The 19,294-nt window shown below is 43.9% G+C and overlaps 1 protein-coding gene across 1 annotated transcript in view; it reads left to right on the top strand.

Moving 5' to 3' along the window:
• The window catches only part of otud7a (OTU deubiquitinase 7A), a 37,892-nt gene that overhangs the window by 2,528 nt on the left and 16,070 nt on the right, over nucleotides 1–19,294 (top strand). The window contains exons 2-4 of the mRNA XM_070972203.1: nucleotides 12,639–12,768; nucleotides 16,066–16,219; nucleotides 19,017–19,202. Coding sequence (XP_070828304.1) covers nucleotides 16,135–16,219; nucleotides 19,017–19,202 — 271 coding nt within the window. The 5' untranslated portion in view covers nucleotides 12,639–12,768; nucleotides 16,066–16,134. The remainder of the gene's footprint in view (nucleotides 1–12,638; nucleotides 12,769–16,065; nucleotides 16,220–19,016; nucleotides 19,203–19,294) is intronic.

Raw genomic sequence — 19,294 nt, 5'->3', positions numbered from 1 at the left:
TAGATAGGGCTGACATGGGACAAGGAAGTGGCAATCACAGTGGCTGACTGTGATAGGCTGAGACACCTGTCAGGCAAGCAAACACCCCCACAAACACAGTCCCCTTTCACCCTTAAGGCTGTCCTGATGGACAGTTTTTTGTTTTAAATCAGCCGAGTTCACAAGAAAGGAAGTGACAGGAGCTATTAAGGCACAATCCTCTTTTGAATAAAGTATGCTATATTTTAAGAGAGAATTTAGGGGCTTTTCCATTAATATTGAACAGTTGTCCTTATACTGGCGTGTAATGGTCATTAGATGAAGCCTGTTTTAAGGCACTTTTAAGATGTGTTTTAGCTCCAGAATTCAATCATAAAGGCTGCTGTTTGATTTCTACATGTGGCAGTGAACCTCTCAAAGCTCAGTCTAGTCCTTTTTTATCTGACACTTGTAGATCAAGTTGTTGAATCCAGATGGCGAAACCAAAACCTACCTGTTTAACACACAAGTCACTAAATTTAATGCTGTTTGATACATTTAAGTTTAACCAGATATTATGCCGCTTTAACGAGATAATGCTATGCTACACCACAGAGCTGCATGAACTCTCACTGTCCATGTGTGAGTTTCATATAATCTTATATAATAGCAAGGTTTATTATAATATTTCTCATATATAGACAACAAACCTGAATTGGATGTACATTCCTGTGCCGTACAGCGTGTGTTATTATGGCTAATGTGTGACAGAAATATGTGTCTGTGGACCACTGAGGTTAAACTGTCATCACCAATGAGGAGGTGTTATGATCAAGGTTAAGAGTGAGACCCTCAGACTGAAAGAGACCACAGGTTGTGTGTTTACGTGAGACAGACGGAGCTTTTTCTCGGTCTTTATCCAAACGTGACAGAGGCAGCAACAGGAGTTGGATGTTGTGTTTTGCCAGGATGATATCCTCTGTGGCAGCCATAGCTTGTGTATGCGTGTGTGTATACGTGTGGTTGTCTGCGCCTCCTGCACCTAATTTCATTTGTGTTGCTTCAGTTGTCTGGTGCTGAGTCTGGGAGCAGACGGGCTGCTGGAGAGGTCTGCCATTGTAACATTCTCCCCAAAAGGCCCGATGGGCACAGCCATCCCCCGTCCTGCCTCGGATCAGCAAGGGAGCAGTTTCCAAATCAAACAGAACACTGTTGCACAGGATACCCTTGGCGACTCAATTTAGATTCATGCAGGCCCACAGCGTAGGTCATTTTCATTCATTCAGAAAAAGAGGTCAGGCCTCCTTCTCTCTGCAAAACCCAGCTGCATCTGTCGGAAATTCAGTGTATCTCCATTTTGTCTCACGGTTTATTTCCGTTGAACGAGATATTAAAAGGGAAATGCAGGTTAGACCCTGAGAGAAGAAGAGCAGCAGCGCCGTTCTTCTGCTTGCTTTCCACATCATTCATTTTCTGAAAATGAGAAAACAAACGTCTGTCACTGTCACCGCCCTCATCTTTACTCCATAAGGTACAACACATCGCATCAAATGCTTAACAAAACGCGTTGGGGAGTAAATTTGTCCTTTTTCAGCCATAGAAACATGTCTCCTGTCTTTGTTGTCCTCTCTCTGGCGAGATGAAGAAGAAGCGATCTGAGATGACTCAAGGAGGTCAAGAAGTAGAGGAGCCCATGTTTTTGCACTATATTTATCTTATGAAGGTTTGCTGGGAAATTATTTTCATGTCATCAACGTTTAACAGTCATACTGTGCGTTCATATGTGGTGGAGGTCTCCTCTGATCGCTCACCCTGCAGCTTCTTTCCTCCCACTGCTTTTTTTATGCTCTCCCATGTACAAGCGTGGGCTTATTGGTCACCCCCCACCCACATACTGTGCGGACTGTGGGGAATGGTGGACTCCACTAACAATAATATTATATAGTGATGCAATTGCAGAATGTAAATTAACAGCTAGAAGATTGGATTCAGTAGAGAGCAGCAGATCTCTGCCAGGCTTACAGTCAAGATGGCAGCAAAGATAACAAAAACAAGGGGTCTGACTGTCGTGGAGTATAACACACAGGGTGTGGAATTAATCTGCAGATCCGCCGGTTGGATGTCAGTCCAAACATTTCTGTGCGTGTCAGTTTTCGAGCCATGGCAAAGGCCAAAATGTGGCCTGATACAGACTAGAGAAGCCTTGTTTTTGGCCTAACCGGAAGTAAACAAAATTTCCAAACTGGAGCAGTTGTTGATCACCTGCGGCCCCTACTGGCCGGTTCAGAGGAGTGAACTGTGGTGTAAAACAGAGCAGTCAATAAAATAGGTTTTTCAAAAAATGTGAATCACCACAACCACAAGAGCTCCTTCAGCATGCAGTCATCAGTGTGTCCCAAAAAGCATTCGGCTGATTGGTGCAGTAGTATGCAAAGACCACAGCAATTGTCGAGCTGAGCGTGGCACACTTCACAAAGCAACTTCATTTGCTTTAAGATAGCCAATTAAAAGTGTGAATATTTAATAACAAGGATCCTCTTCAGAATGAATCAGGGCAGACTGGAGGCTGCGCCACAGCCTGGATCAGCAAATCACTTAAACTGAAACAGATTTCCTGGTGAGAATCCTTTGAACTACTAAAGGGAAATGTCTTTATTTTTGTGTGTCATCACTCACTACAACAGATAAATAAATGTCAGTTACTGATACTAGTCTGAGGATGACACATCTTTCTTCCGCAGTGCACCCACACCCACTGGCTGCCCCCTCTGTGGGTGCACCTGAGGCCAGTTTGGAGAACATGCGTGAGAGAAAGTTACTAAGCCCAGGATTTCTTTTTTTTTTCCCATCTAAGAGGCCAGCATAGACGTTTATATGAAAGATCTTTGTGGAGCAGGCTTGGATCCATTAACCGCTCACAAGGAAATTTTTGTCCTTTGTTTCTTTTTGGGACTCAAAGGCCGTCCTGGCTCTGGGTAATTGGAATATATGACATGCATGGGATTCATAGTATCTGCACTTCTAATGCAGCTTCCATTAACTGTTGACTTGACAGGCCATCGCCGGATGTCACACAAAGTTGGCTGTTGCAGTTAACATCAGCTCCATTTGGAAAGCTTATCGTTCAGCCTATCTGGCCACAGCAAAGTGCTGGAAACACTTGGCGCTCTGTGGTTGATTTCAGGGTAATTTGTAGCTTCCCTCAACAAGAGGAAACAAGACATTCAGTCCTGTTCCTCTGCGCAGTCAGTTACCATTATTAGCTCTGTGGCTGTTACCTCTGATGAGAATATATGTGCCATGGTTACATGTAAGTTAGATGTGCTGTAGTTCAGATTCTTCCACACTGTGAGGAAAAACACTATAATGATTCATTGAAATCATACAGAAAACAAAGGCTGACAGTGGCCTCGCTCTCCACTTTCCTCACCCACCACTGAAGTAACTCATCAAATCACAAAGAAGTTCCAGTCAGAACATTTTATCACCAATAAAGTGGCATGACAGAGTGTATAGAAGCAACGCCTTTGTGCATGTGTTGCTGTGTGTGCGTGTCTGTGGTTTAGTTTGACGGATGCACACAACAGGCAAAAACAAAAGCACCCGGACTGGAACTCAACAGGCCTCAGAAACTGAATAGCAGCTTCATAAACGACACTGCAGAGGTCGTGGGGCAGAGAGTCAAAACTCATAGCCATAATTACTGTGTTAATTTACCTTTCAGCGACTGCACCCACCCCTTTGCTGCAGTATATAGACCTCTTGTGGGTCTAAGTGCTTCGCTAAAGCAGTTGCTGACTGAAAGGAGAGCTGTGCCCATTCAGTGTTTGCAGTAATTGGTAACTAGTACAAAAGTGGTGAAAATCCCAGTAACATTCTTGTGGTTATGGCCAGAAAACTCCTTTTTTTATTCCGAAACCTACAGCTTTATAGCTTTTAATCTGTTTTCCTTCAGAAACTAAATTAAGAATAAGGTTATGTGATATTGCCCTCTCCACCTACTTGAGTGTACAGGCACAACTGTGCGCGCGCCCACGCACTAAGTCAATCCAATAGTGGGCTACATTGCAGTACATGTACTGTGAGATCAAGGGTCTGAGATTTAAGGGGTGTCAAAACAATCCTTCCAGTGTGTCCTTTCTTATTGGAGTTTCTGTGGAGAGCTCGTGAAATTCTTATTTTGGGGGTTATTGCAGGACATCGTAGCCTTTGATCGAGGCGGAGTTTCAGTCGAATACAAATATATCCTTGATGTTTCATTACATCTCAGATGCTTGTTTCAAAAAGCTACAACTGTAAGTGAGCTAGCCAGTATGACATTGTGCAATACTTTGCAGGAAATCTGTTTTCCTGCTTTTGTTTTTTTTCCTTCATGGCACTAAAATGAAATAATCAGGTTGACAGGAGAACATGAAGTACTGTATAGCTGCTTAGCCTAGCTGTATGTGGCTGCATGTGCGTGTGTTTCATTTCTTAAATGGTAAATGTGGAATCAGAGGAGACATCATTAATAACCTGCTGTATACATCCACTGGGCTTATGAATATATGTAATAATAATAATAATAATAACAATAATTTTATTTATATTGCACTTTTCAATCTTAAGAACAAGGTGGTTTCCAGATTAAAGGATTTACAGTTTAAAAAAAAAAAGAATCCAAATATAAGCCTCGCCCATACACACACACACACACACACACACACACACACACACACACACACACACACACACACACACACACACACACGCATATATAATATGGCATAAGAAATAACCACATATGTAAATATATATATATATATATATATATATATATATATATAGAGAGAGAGAGAGAGAGAGAGAGAGAGAGAGAGAGAGAGAGATATTATCTTTTTGCATTTTAAACAAATCAAAGTGAAAAATATAGAAAAAGTGCATATAAAAATACTAAAATGATGCTAATAAAATATAAAATATGTCATAAAAATAAAATTACCTCATGAAAATCTATCATAGGGAGGGAATATGAAAGTGATGTGGTGATGATCTTATGTACAGTAACAGCAGGCCCCCAGTTATCAGTGATCTGCAGGTGATGAAGAAGATCTTTACACACAAAGCCTCTCAGTCTACGCTCATATTCAAGAGAGACGTGTAGGTCTTTGAGCTGGCGAGGACCAAGCAAAGATTCTGTGTGTTCAACACTTGAGAGGACACCCTCCCTCAGCACAAACACCAGCTGGCTTCAGCTAGTTGGTCTGTTTATCTCACGTGGGATCAGATAAGTATTCAGATAGCAAGCAGTGCCTCTCCTGTGTGTATGTAACATCCTAGCTTCAATGCCTGTTTTCATCATGTCATCGATGTACCTGTCACTGGCTGCTAAGTGTGTGCTTCATATCCCCCCCCCCCCCCCCCCCCCCTCTTTGCCATCTTCTCCAAATCCACTGAAAGTCAGGAACCTTCTGCTTTGGTAAGACTTTGGCGCTTAGTCGCAGCTGTCTGCTTGTGGCGCTCTGTCGAAGAGGGCCCGGTTGGGGGAAAAGAGGTATTGGCTGCTGTGGTGGGAGGGCTGAGGGGGGGGCTGACATTTTAAGGGGTTATGATCTTGTTCTGTGCCCCTCAGCGACCAGCTCTTTGTTTGGGTGCACGCTGCACACACAGCTGAGCTCTGTTAGAGCTGAAGATTTGACTTGACTGTAAGGTCAGACAGAAGAATTCCAAGTTGCTTTGCTCAGTGGATTCATGGCTTGCAGTGTAAATACTGATGAGCTGTTGCTTCTTCTGTAGATAATCGAAATCACAGATGAAGCAGAAAAATGAATCATTTTGACCAGTTCATAGCCTGAGCTTCTAAGGTAGAAGGCTTTCTAGGAGCTCTGCTGTCTCTCTCTCTCTCTCTCACACACACACACACACACACACACACACACAGTGCAGTGCTCCTGCTGTCCACTGCAGCATTAATTTAAATTGACCTCAAATATTAATGCAATGATGCATTTAGTTCAAATTCAACTCTCCACTCCATGCATATGCTGTGCTGGCAGTGTGCGGCGCAGCGGCGAGATGCAGAGTGACATTATTGCTTCCAGCAGCATCTTTCTCGCAGCGTGTGAGGGGCCGCTGCTCAGAAGTCTGGCTTTTTTTTTAAGGTGAGAGGAGGATTAAGAGAGAGAAAGTGAAGGTATTTGTGCCAGTGTTTGCGCATGGCTTGATTACAGACTCTGTCTAGAGGTCAAGACTTTGAAGTAATACTCTCTCTTTCTGCCTCGGGTGAAGGAGTGGTTCCTGTTTGACTGACAAGAGTCGGTCCTCGCACCTTCTCGGCTTTCTCTCTGTTGGTCTCTCCGTCTTCTTGCCTCTGGAGGTGGGGCCTCACCAGTTTATTTCTCCTAGTGTAAGGGTGCTCTGAGGTCACAGCGAATGAATGCCGTCCCCTGGTCTTGAAGGCAGGGGGAGTCCCACTAGTGAGCAGAGCGTAATGGAGGGACAAGGAGGGACTGGAGAGAAAGACGGAGCTCTCAAAAATCAGAATGGCTTAACTTGATGAGCCGGTGGCCAGGTGAAGAGCCCTCGCTTGATTGAAACACGTCATGCGTTCGTCTGGATGCACGCGCACGTGCACACGTTGGCTGCCCCCCGAACACGGAGCACTGGTGAGGCACATACACAATCACCACAAGTACAAGCTTGCCATTGTGGCTGCAGGAGGAGGAGGAGGAGGCACAGAGATTGAGGCTGACTGACTGATATGAAGGCTGAATAGCAAGTGCTGCTTCCACTCTGCATTGAAATTCACTGATTGAATCTTGTGCTCTCAAGCAAGGACTTTGAAATAGTGGAAGTGCTTAGTTTGTAGTTTGGTGAGACATTATAATATCCCATTACATGAATTTTCCATGCCACTTAAGTGTGCTGTGTTATGAAGCATGCTAATGGATTGTGTTGATTATTTAGCGGTGATGCAGGTGGAAGTGATCCGTTTCACTGGAACTGTGCTCATTTGTTTCTCCAGCATACAATGACCTCAAGTCTAACGTAACAGTATTTTCTGTTCGGCCTTTATACATTGAATTACATCAGTAACAGCTAAGCAACGGCGCTGTCGTCTGATTTTAGTGCTTCCATCTCGGGGGTTTATTAAAATAGCAAATAGCCATTGTTTTAGGATAAACAGACTTTTTTTTTTTTTTTCTCTCCTCTGTCCATAACCGAGAGGGTGGCTTGACATTTTGCCGTGCACAGGCATGTGAGTAAGTACTGGATAAGAATGAATGCCATCTTTTATTAGCTGTCTTCTGTGTTTTGGCAGCCCTTCGTGGAAGCACTTGCTCTGTTGGCTTTGAGATTGGTAAACACTGAGGGCACGCTGAGCTACGGTTAGTGTTTCTGCACACGCACACGCACGCACCCGTGCACTCCAGAGACGGGGATCATGGGGTGGTTATCTAGCAGTGTCGAACACAGCAGTTTGAGCCCGTTGGTGCTTGGCCCTGCTAACCGCAGCTCGGCTCACACGCTGGCGACAGTTGGCCCGGCGAGGCTGTTTGTCCAAGCCAGATTGTCAGATTTTATTCTGTGCCTGCTTTGAAGAATCCAGAATATTCTGTCCAGCAGAAGAGGGATCAGACTCTTTGAGGTTTGACTCACTTAATTTGTGTTTAACCAACAAGTCCACATCTTATGTCCTCCCCTTGCTGGACAGGTCTCTTGCCACTATTTTGTAAATGGGCTCAGGTTTCAGGTTTCAGAGGTCGTTTTGGCTCTCTGGATTAGCGCCACCTGCTATACTGGGAAGCTGTGGAGTGAGCTCGAGGGATGCATTGAATCAATCACTCAGACAGACTGTCTCATTCATAAATGTTGTTTGATATTTTGTTCCTTTTTTCTCAACCACATTCTGTGGTCATTTTTATTCACAGCAACAAGCTGACAAATGCAGCGTTTCAGCACGGAGCCTTTATCAGAGACTACGTGGCATCTGTGCATTTTCTTTTTCAGGACACATTACACAATCAGCAATCAGCAGAGAGATGATTACATCTGAAGACAGTCTGATGTATCCAAGATCAACAAATCGCTCCAATCAGATCATATAGAGCAGTCCATTCAAGACGTACAGGGCTGGAATAATTACTGATTGTTTTCAGCAGCAATTAAAGTATAAATGTAAATATAAGAAATATAAATATAGTGAAAAATGGCTCGTGCTGTAAGTGATCTCTTCAAATTGTGTGTTTGTCTATTAAACAGTCAAAAATCTATGTGATGTATGATGAGAAGCCTTCTGCGTGACAGGATTTAATTTATGTTCAGCCCGATGTTTGTTTTTATAAGTTCATACAACTTTCAGATATTTTTTAAGCCAACTTTTTTGAATGTTTGCAGTTTTTTGTGAGCTGCAGTTTGCCGGCAACTGGTTGATAATATTGGTCGGTGTAATGATGCAGACACACATCCACACTCCAGACTTTTTGCACCAACTTTCAACAGTAACACAGCAAGAAAAATTGAGTTACCAGAGATACGAATTTCTCCATTATCAATCAGAACAGTGTATTAGATGCATGATATTGTGGGGGGTTATGTTCTTGTTTCCCCTGTCTGCACGCCTGCCTCCTCTCTTCTGGGAGCCGTTGGAAATCAGAAGCTCAAGTAGAGGCAGACTGGGCGGGTCATGGAAAGTGAAACAAAAACATAAATGATAAGAGTCTTGGAAAGCATTAAGCATACATTATTGATATCGAACAGTGTGTAAAGGGTCAGCATCAGTACTTTATGCTGTCGTAGCAGCATAAAGTCCACACGGCGCACTCAAGTCTGACATCTATATAAACTCACATTCGCAAAAATCTAAGTCAAAGTAGACGCTAAAAGCTTATTTAAGAGCAGAACTGCAAATGCACACACTGCTGCTGCCCTTGGCGTGCATGTACAGTATAGGATCTGCTGCCTGACCATTTTCCAGTTACAGAGGGGATACAGAGCAAAGAGTAGAGTACAAGTGTTTGTACAGTATGTTCACCTCCCACCTGCTGTGTATCTGCCTGGCATGTGGGCGATCACCGCTCACTATGGAGACAATTATCTCAGCTATAACTCATCCTATTACTGTAAAATGACTATGTGCGTATATGCACATCACGGAAAGATGGACCTTCATGGTAATCAAAATCTGCACTAACCGGCAAATAAGCTTCAGTGGATGGAAAAAAACACCCATGCATCAATCCTCTTGCGCTTGCATCAGACTCTGAAGTAGTCACAGAGTAATTTTTCATTGTGAACTCGTTTCACACACTCTAATCAGCCAGCTGTAAGAAAGTTGGTTCAAACAAGTGAAGCTTCAAATAGTGTTAAACATAAAAAAAGGAAGTAGTGGGTGGGGAGCTGCTCTGTGGTGTTAAGATGAATATTGTAGGGTAGTTTTGCATTTAATTATTCTTTTAGGTAGAGTTTAAAATAGCTGTGTTTTTAAGATTTTCTTTTTGTTCCATAAGTTTAGAAGAGACGCCGTAATCCTTCTCTGAGATTAGATTTCAACACCTTTGACCCCCCTCGACTGGAGAATCCACACAGGTACGTTTATTGTCTTCTGCTACATAAAAACTTGATTGACAGTTGATAATGACTAATTTAGCATAGTGGTGATAGTTTTTGAATGTAAGCCTGACACAGGTACTGCATTTTGGTCCTTAAATTACAAAAAATCAGCAACGTGCGGCTCTCAGCGGGGCAGATCCTACGGCTCCCCGGGTGGCTCATTTATAAAAGTCGGCTCTGCACAATTTCTTTGCTTGCATCCGAATTATGGCTGTTATTGGTGGAAAATGTGTTGGAGCTTGCCTACAATAAGTAGGTGTTTTCTTTTTATCACATCCAATGCTGACGGCTGCGTCTGACTGAACCTGAAATGAATTTTACAAGTAATTTGAGGTTGTTAGAGTACCGTATAGCTACAGTGTGTGTTGGAGTAGAGTTATGATAAAGAAACACGCGTCTCTGTTTTACGCTGTCTACAATATGGAGGGACGGCAGGCGGAGTGCTCACGGGTCACTGGACCACAGGAGGTAAACAATGCAGTGTGTGTGAGTGCACTAATATGGAGAATGCACAACTGTTGCTAATATGTCTGCACCTCAGCAGTGAAATTGGATGATTGTCAGAGAGCCGACAACATGGGAGTGAAAATGAGGCGGTAGCTGTTTCCCCCTGTGGTCTAAAACCTAGGTGTTTATACTGAGACCACAAGATCAGAGATGCAGCCTGCAGTGAACATTGCCTGTTCATCTGTGACCTAAATATACCAGCGTACACGCTCTGACTAATCACCAGGTGTGCACACATACAGTGCGTACTCTCTGTTGTAGCATTTTCAAGTGCTTTTTGATGAACTCTAACATCTGTTGCTCTGCGTTCATTTGTAGTTTTATGTCATTTTAAAGTATTTGCACTCAAGAACTTTGGATATGAAAGAATTCAGTGATTGAAGAAGACCATTTATGTAAGTAATAGTTGTGGGTATTGGCACTGAAATGTCTTTTGATGCGTAACATAATATCTTCTTTCACACGGACAACCCGCCATGGAAATCAGATTTTTATGATCCTCATATTTGATTTGGCAAAGGCTTTTTACACCAGATGTTGTTCCTGACGCAACACTCCCTATTTATCTGGGCATGCGACCGGCAGATAGGAATGCACCGGGGGAAGGAATCAAACCGGCGTGCAGTGTCGCTTTGACATGTGGACAGGAGGAGGTGGACCAACACAGCCAACCCTGTGATCGACCCCGTCTACCACCTGAGCTATAGCGGCTCCTGTGTAATTATATTATTGGATAATCATTAGTTTAATCTATAAATATAATTAGCAATGGAGCTGCAGCTGTTAAGTAAATGTGCTTTCCCGTAACGTAGTGAAGTTAGAGCCCGAAGCAGCATAAAATAGAAATACTCAAGTGAAGTACTTCAGGATTGTACCCGAGTACAGAACTTGATTAAATGCACTGAGTGACTTTAGCGTAGTTGTGGAGCATTTGAGCTCCTGCTGGGGCGGCTTTAGCGGCCATTGATTGTAAGGTTGTTGGTGTGATCCCCAGCTCCTCATGCCCATGTGATGACGTGTCCTTGAGAAACACATCTGCCGAATGCAAACAAAATAGAAATATATCTTATTGAGAACAGATGGCCACCACTTTGGAGATCACTACATCGCAGAGGAACTGTGGTCAGCAGCGCACACTCATACTGAAGCATTAGTCATCCTCCACTGGCCTTTAAGAATGACTGTTACCCAGACAAGCTTTCTATTTTAGAACTTCTGCTTAATTATTATTCAACACAAGTCATCTCACTTTAACCTGAGGACAATATTAGTCAAGTAACTTCTGCGTGAGTGGAATACTCTCGAAGCAGTGGCTGCAGTATCAACAATCTGTTGCTTACCAGCTCAGAGTCAGTATAACTCATAGTTAAGAGTCAGTGTAGACTATTTTTACATTAGCACAGTTTACATTACTGGCTGTCATTTCTCGTGAGGAATTGCTCTGATTTCAAAGGTAACACTTTAAGTGCTGTGGTTAAAGTTGCAGTGATAGATTGTACAAATAAACAGAGGACACATACAGTATATGAGCCTCTTGTGTTTTACTGTTCATGTGAATTATGCATGACACTGAAGGGTATTTCAGTTGCACTTAAGAGGTCTTTGACTCTAACTTCTTAGCACTGGCCCATGTTCTTGCTGAGAGGGTGGAGAGAGACGTCGGCTGGTGTGATCCACCGGGGACAATGGCAGAATATGCTCTGAGTTTCCACTGTTGCTCTCACACTCTCCTCTCAACGTTTCCATGTTTGTCTCCATGCATCGCACGTCTGCCTGCTGCGTCATGCAGGATCAACCCTCTCTGCCCTTACCGGCATCAGCATGTTTGCGTTTTGGTTGCGTCAAAGAAAAGATCGTGAGGCTTGCTCTGCACTTTCTGTACCGTGTTGGTGTCACATACACACCTGCATCCGAGTGTGAGAACCTGAAAATGTGATTACGTCAAAGGACCTTCAGGAGGTGGCGTCTGCTTTTAAGTGCTGCTGCTACCCAAACTCCAGGCAGTCTGAGCTCTTTGAGGAAATGTTATGAGCATCTATGAAGAAATGACACTGCTCTATGGGGATCTTTCAACAGCTGACAGGTGCAGTTACACACATCACAATGCAGATTAAAACCCTCTCCTGTTTGAAAAGTACTCGAGTGTGACATTAGGTGACGTACTTTCATAAAACACATTTTGGTAAAAAGGATACGAAATTAAGGAAATTAGTTTTATGGTCTTCAGTTAATAATTAAATGTTGTTAAGTGTTTGAGAGCAATACTCTCAGGCAGTTTGATGAACAGTCAGCACTGCTTTCTAAATGGCACATGATGAAAGTAATGGCTTGACAGATAATTTTGGATTTGCATATTAACACTGATGCAGTCGCAGATGTGTGTCAGTTGTCTATTTTACAGCAGCTTCAAATTGAAGTCAGTCAATCAGAACTAACAGACATAACTTTCTGTTGCAGGGTGATAACTTTCGATATTTGTGTGTGTGTGTGTGTGTGTGTGTGTGTGTGTGTGTGTGTGTGTGTGTGTGTGTGTGTGTGTGTGTGTGTGTGTGTGTGTGTGTGTGTGTGTGTGTGTGTTCCAGGGTTGTCTGCGTCCCCGGTGTCTTCCTCTCCTCCGCTGCCTCTGAAGCCATGGACTAGAGCTGCGTCTGGTCCTGACAGTCCCGTGGTCGTCAGATGGCTTCTGAACAACCCTCAGCAAAAATACAGAAAGTACATACAGACGAATCCACAGTCATCTGCAATGTCACTGACGGCTACTAAATAATGTCAAAGATAAGGCAGGAGGTATTCTCTGTTTTTGTTACCATCAACAAATCCCATGAAAAGACCAAAATCAACAATGAATTGATCCTTTTATCCAGTATTGCCTGTGTAGGCAAATATTGATTTGTGACTGTGTTGAAGGCCGCCATTGTTGTCCAAAAACTATTAAAAAAAACACAGAAATGAGCAACACTAGCGCACTGGGTTCCTTTATTATGATGGAGCAGGCACTGCAGCTTATTTTGAGTCTCTCCAGATGCACTGTCCTGGTCCAGTACTCAGATCTTTAACTGTCAAGTAAATGCAGCAATAAAAACAGTGCAATAAATACTCCATTATAATGTTTACTACCAACTAAATACACTGATATCAAAGTAAAAGTTTTGTTGTACTGCTAAATACAGTATTATATACATGTGCATTAGTATGGTAATTGCATATTACTGTAGTTGGTCACTTATATGACCTTACATGCTGTTGCGTAGTTTAATTTGCCACAGAGTGTCATAAGCTGGTCGTACGAGTTGTGTGTAAAGTCTTAATCAGAGAAGAAAGTAGTGACTGTAGCTGGCAGATAAATGTAGTGCAGTAAAAAGTCCGAGATTCCCCTCTGAAATGTCCTGGAGTTTAATTATAAAGTAGCATAAAATTGAGACACTAAAGTATAAGTACCTCACAACTGTACTTGACTACAGTACTTGAGTAAATGTACTTCCTGCTTATGTTCTTTTTGAAAATGAAACCATTCACTGCAGTATTGAGCCCGAACTCATCTCGCCTGTTTGCGGAATTGAAAGTGAGATAAATGCAGACAAACGTCATCGCTTGTCCTTTAAAGCAGGTGTTGTTTCCAGGTCACCGTGCCGTTGTAATGCCTTCAGATTTTCTGGAAGCCCGATCCATTATGTGTGTGACTAATATGCAAACTGTCATTCTGATGAACAGGAAGCTGGACAGTCCCAGGCTCCTCTGGCCCACATGGTTTCTACGTCAGACAGAAAAACATGCATTAGGGTGTTTCTGAGTCATAATTACCTCCCACAGGGAAAGTGATTTGAATGGGGCTGTTCTTGAGGGAAAAGATGAGGTCATGACTTATAATGTTCAGCTATTTCTGTGTCTCATTCCACGCCACCAGGCTCGAGGCTTTTTGCTCTGCAAAGCAATATTGTGATTCTCACTTGATGGGCAGCCTATTATTCTGTTCTGAGTAAAGTGTCCAACCCTAGAGAGTGTCATTATGGGTCCGTATCACATGCCGCCTCGTTGGCCCACAGACAAAGCAAACACAGACTTACCTTCAAGCCTTTTCAGATTTCCTGTAAGAGGTGTCCTACAGTTGAAATACGTAAGCCTGTCTTTATTATTTACAACCGTTTCATTGATGTCGAAGAAGAAAGAAGCACCAACAGAGAAAACAGTCTTCCTCAGAGACACGTTTTGTTTCATCTTTGATCTGATAATCATCAGCCACAATCTTGTGATCTCTGACAAACTTTGGTTGTAACTAGAGATGTAAAAAAAACAAGCAGGTGGAAACTTTCCACAAGGATTAACGGGAATTTATGGGAGTTTATGGGAAATGAAGGGAATAATAACAATGAGAATATGAATAAGAAGACAGGATGGGGATAAAAAACAGGGCTACTATCTGCAAGTTAACTGAAATATCACCAAAAATATATATAGAGTGTATTCACGCAGTAAAATAATGAAGGTTTGATTGACAGCCTGTCGTCCTTCGGCTCAGACAGTGCAGCAGTGTTGGCAGTAGTGTGGGCTGCGCATGTGATGGGAGAATGCACTGCATGCAGAGGGTTGTAATTGTACTGAGATCTTATTTAATGCGATGCTGAAAAATGATCTTGCAAAGATAGCTGGAACCGCTCCGGCTGACCACCCTGTGCTTCCTGTAGTTCACGTGTGCTTGGATTCCCTCAGTGCAACAATGCAACACAATGCAAATGGCTGACAGTAACTAGGTCAACTAAACTACAGCTTAAGTGCAGCTTTGACTCATTAATAATGCATATGATAAAGACTAAAGTTGCTGGGTCTTGAGCAAAGATATTTTTCTCTCTGATTCCAACAATCAAGCAGTGCTCAGCCATCTTTTTTTTGTGTCATGAGCCCTTCGTGCTACGATAACACCGACTGAGAGGACATTTCTGAGATTGTTCTGTCACGGTTAGTGAAAAATGTGTCACAATGTCCTGTTCATCCCGCTGTCAGAGTAATCCACTAATATTCCTCAGCCTCGGAAGCAGGAAACAACAGCATTTGTGTTGCGTCAGCTCTATTTAGTGTCTGCTGGTTCTCAGCGCTGAGCCAAAACCTGATGGACAGTCGTGTCATGTGGCACGCTGAGACTCGGAGCTCAGAGGCGTGGGGAGAGCATCTGAATGTCTCCAGCATGCTCTCTCTCTCTCCCTCCTCTTTGGGTGAAAGCTGCGGACCCGGGCGGCCGTCAAACCTCCAGTCGGCACACAGAGGGCCTGGTGTCAGTGCTGCAAACCCAGTGGGCGTGTGTTTCTTCACTGACAATGCTCTGAGCTCCGTTCCTCTGTCACCCACAAGTGGAACGAGAGCTATGCATGGACTCATTCATTCCATGGGCTGAGGGAGTGGACGCGTCTTAGATGTGTTGCTTATGACCTACAAGGCAATATTTGTTGATCATTAGAGCCCACGTGCTATATAGCCACGCTCCCCAGATAAGATCATATGAAATAACATCACACTGAATCGCCCGGCTCCACAAACAGTCGCCAGACATCCTTCCTCGCTGTCCAGCTCCGAGCACTGAAGTGGTTTAAGATTCTGGATCATGCCCAGAAACCCCTGGTTGACACTCGTTGGCAGGAAGAGGGTCAGTGATGTTATGATCACGGGCGGTGGGCCAAAGGCTTTGGAGATAGGCAGGTGCGTCCTGGATACGACCTCTGGCTGCGTTGTTGATATTACATCTGTGCTGATGGATATTATGTTATGACTGTTAGCAAGAGCTGGGAGGAGCACTGGGAGTGGAGTGCTATTCGCAGTACTATGAAGTATCAGCTCCATGAAGCATTACGCATCAGCACAAACAGGCTGAGACTGCAGGCTGGGATTTCAAAAAGAGAGAGGGGACCATCTAGTGACTGTTTCCTCGCAGGGGTTAGTGAGTGATGGGCTTTTAAAAGTGTGGCTGAAATGTAAAATGCTGTTTTTCAAGGCCTGCTGTGCTTCTCCTTCTGTTTCCAGATGAGAACGTGAAGGCTGGCGTCCACCAAGGCCACCGCTGCACCTTGGGCAGCGCACACACATGATCACATGACTCTGGACATGGACGCGGTCCTGTCAGACTTTGTTCGGTCCACAGGGGCAGAACCGGGTCTGGCAAGAGACCTGCTGGAAGGTAAGCCACCAGCGCTGCTCCTCCAAGAGCCGAGGCAAGACTGTTATATTAGAAGACTCAATATTGGCGGATTCGGGTTTTTGATCAGCTGCTCCCTGTTGTGCGCCGGTCACACTCAAGCGAGCAGTGGAAGAACAGAAGAGGAGAGGAGAGGAAATGAGGGGAAGGAAAAGAAAGGAAACAAAGGAGGGGAGGAGAGGAGTGGGGCTCGCAACAGTGAGCCAGCTTGCTGATTTAGAGGCCAGTGTGACGGTTTTACGAGTGCACTCCCCTGGGAGAGCTTTGTGCCCATTCATTGGAACTCATTGAGGAGCAGAGTGCTGCTGGCACTTGTATAGCTTACATACAGTGGGATGGAAAAAAAAACAAAACAGGGGAGCAAAAGTGCACACAGCAACAGAAAGCTGGTTGATGGTCAGTTGAATTGGCAGCGATGTGTAGCGCCCGTAAAAGTGATTTTTGTTTCCGTTTTTTTTTTTGTGCCCAGCAGTTCCAGTCTCGCGTTGCATTCCAGCATCAGGTCAAACTGCAGCAAAGAAATGCTGAGCTCTAAATACCGATGCAGTCTTGTCTACTTTACAGGAATAAAAACGTGCGCGACGTTAATCAGACTTCCATTAGGGGATGAAATCCTTGTGGAGCGTGTGCAGGACACGCATGTCCTGGAAAACTTTTTGTCCCTGTGTATGTTATGCAGCTGGTGGTGTCTAGCCTGATAAAAGAATTAAAGTGTTGGGTGTCTGTCTGTCTCTCCCTCCCCCCAGTCTTTTTTTTTTTGTTCTGATTCTGCTTTGGCACAAAGCCACAGGGGCATACTTGTGACACTAACAGGCACCAAACAAGACACTGCACTCAGACACAGACAGACGTGGGCATGGATGTCCTATTTCAGTAATATGCGTGCTACCATCTTGCTGCTGTTAGCTTAGCTGTTAGTCAGCCACTCTGTGACCCTCTGGTCTGAGTCAGGACAGTGTGAGGAGCAAGCAGACGGGCAGACAGGGGGACGTGACAGCGCCACATGTGGTGCTTCCCCCTAGAGGCTGGTTTGTGTACTGAAGAATGTGTTTTGACCTTTGTGGGCAGATTTATTGAGAGCTATCTCTTGGGTGAGCGTTTTTAATTTTCACTTGAAAGAAAAAAAGTTAATAACCTCATTTTGGTGATTATGTTTAATTAAAGAAATCAGTTAGATTAGCTTAGTTGGTAAAGTGTGCTCTTAAAGATCTGCTGTCCCTGTATGGAAAATCCTCCCATGCAAGTGGTTTGACTCAAAGCCCTTTAATAAGAAAGAAAGGAGTTCAGTGAAGCTGCTGTGTTTCTGATAGATAGGAATAATGCACGTTCATACTGCAGATGAATTTATCAGTGTTCCTTTTGCTGACGACAGCCATTACAAATGAAGGAGCTGAAACATCGTCCTCCTCGTAGGCTAATGTGGAAGCATTTAAAGACTGTGCATTAGGTGCTGAGTGGCTATGATGCTAGACCTTAAGTTGTATTCCTGGATTTGTGCAGCTCAAGCTGTTGAGATCCATAAAGCAGAATCAGTTTTGCATTGATTGGCGTGAGAGACAGCGATTAGCGGTGCCAGGTTTCATGTCGACTGCCGAGAACCATCATGTCTGGAAGTCAGGAGGAGAGAGGACAACTTCCTACAGGTCTCTTACACGGGGAGTCCGTTAATGGACCCTGTCTCACAAACATGCTCGGATTACATGCGGGCGCCCTCTGAACATTTGCAGAGGTGCAGCCGATGTGAGTTTTATAAAAAGACTGTTTTGCAGATAGTTCCTGTGGCATCATGAGAAGGCACGCTGAGTTATAATAAGGCTGAGGCTTGACTTGTGTCTCCTAAACCTCGAAGGGATCTCTGTTAGAAAGACAGCACCCAGAGGAGACAACTGTGTGTCTGTGTGTGTGTGTGTGTGTGTGTGTGTGTGTGTGTGTGTGTGTTGTATGTTATGTATGTGTATGTATGTTTTCCTAATGTTATGAGGACATAAATCTGTTTACACAGGCACATTGTGGGGACTCACCTTCCTTATGGGGACAACATGCACTTTGACATCATTAAATTTTAGGGTAAAGACTTGGGTTACGATTAAGGTATAAGTCTATGTAATGTCCCCAAAAGTGATGGAAACACAACTGTGTGTGTGCTTGTGTGTATGTGTTTTCATGCCATGCATGTGTTACCAGTGTGTGGGTCCCTCTTGCACATCAGGATATTGCTGTCACTCTGCTAAAAGATCTGTCTCCCATCACTACCTTCATTGTTGTGGCACCACCCAGCCTCAACCTCTAGCTATTCTCCTTATGATGCAGCATGTTTTACTCAGACAAACGCACTGTATGACATTGCTCCACATAGGCTATGCATACCATCACAGTTGGGCCAATTTCAAATACTGAAAAAGAGAGTAATCCAAAAATCTGATTATTAAAATACTAAGTGCATTGATTGCAGGGAATCTGGCTGTTCTGCAGCATAGTCAGCAGATCTTTTGCATTTTACCCCCATTGTCCTCATCACTTTCTGCTGTTGGTAGCATAATATGAGTTTTTCACCATGAGATAACCCTGTTTACCGTATAGTGCAGTGAACAGTGTCCTGTTGCACCAGAAAAACAATTTCTTGATGTGTGGGAACGTAACTCTTGTGTTTTTCTGAGTGAAAATCCCCCAAAATCAAGGCCATACCCTTTGATTATTGTATATCATGAGCAACATTTATTCTCAATATTTGTAATTGTGTTGATGTGCAATCATCAAGATCTTTGTATGTGTCCTGCAGGTAAAAATTGGGACCTCAGTGCTGCTCTAAATGATTACGAGGAGCTCAGGCAGGTCCACACTGCCAACCTGCCGCAGGTCTTCAACGAGGGCCGCTACTATAAGCAGCCAGAGACACGTGACACGCCCACCCATGTCAGCAAGATCGACAGGCCGTGCGCACAGAAGCAGGAGGACAATGCACAAGGTACGAGGACCACCTCAACACCACATTATCACCTCGACAGTCTCCTCACTCGCTTCCCACTCATCCACTCAATCCTCCCTTCTTGTCCCCTC

The sequence above is a fragment of the Chaetodon trifascialis genome, chromosome 10 (genome assembly GCF_039877785.1).
Source record: "Chaetodon trifascialis isolate fChaTrf1 chromosome 10, fChaTrf1.hap1, whole genome shotgun sequence".
NCBI classification, from domain to species: domain Eukaryota; kingdom Metazoa; phylum Chordata; class Actinopteri; order Chaetodontiformes; family Chaetodontidae; genus Chaetodon; species Chaetodon trifascialis.
The sequence above is the reverse complement of the archived record's forward strand: the minus strand, read 5'-3'. Positions and strand labels throughout refer to the sequence as shown.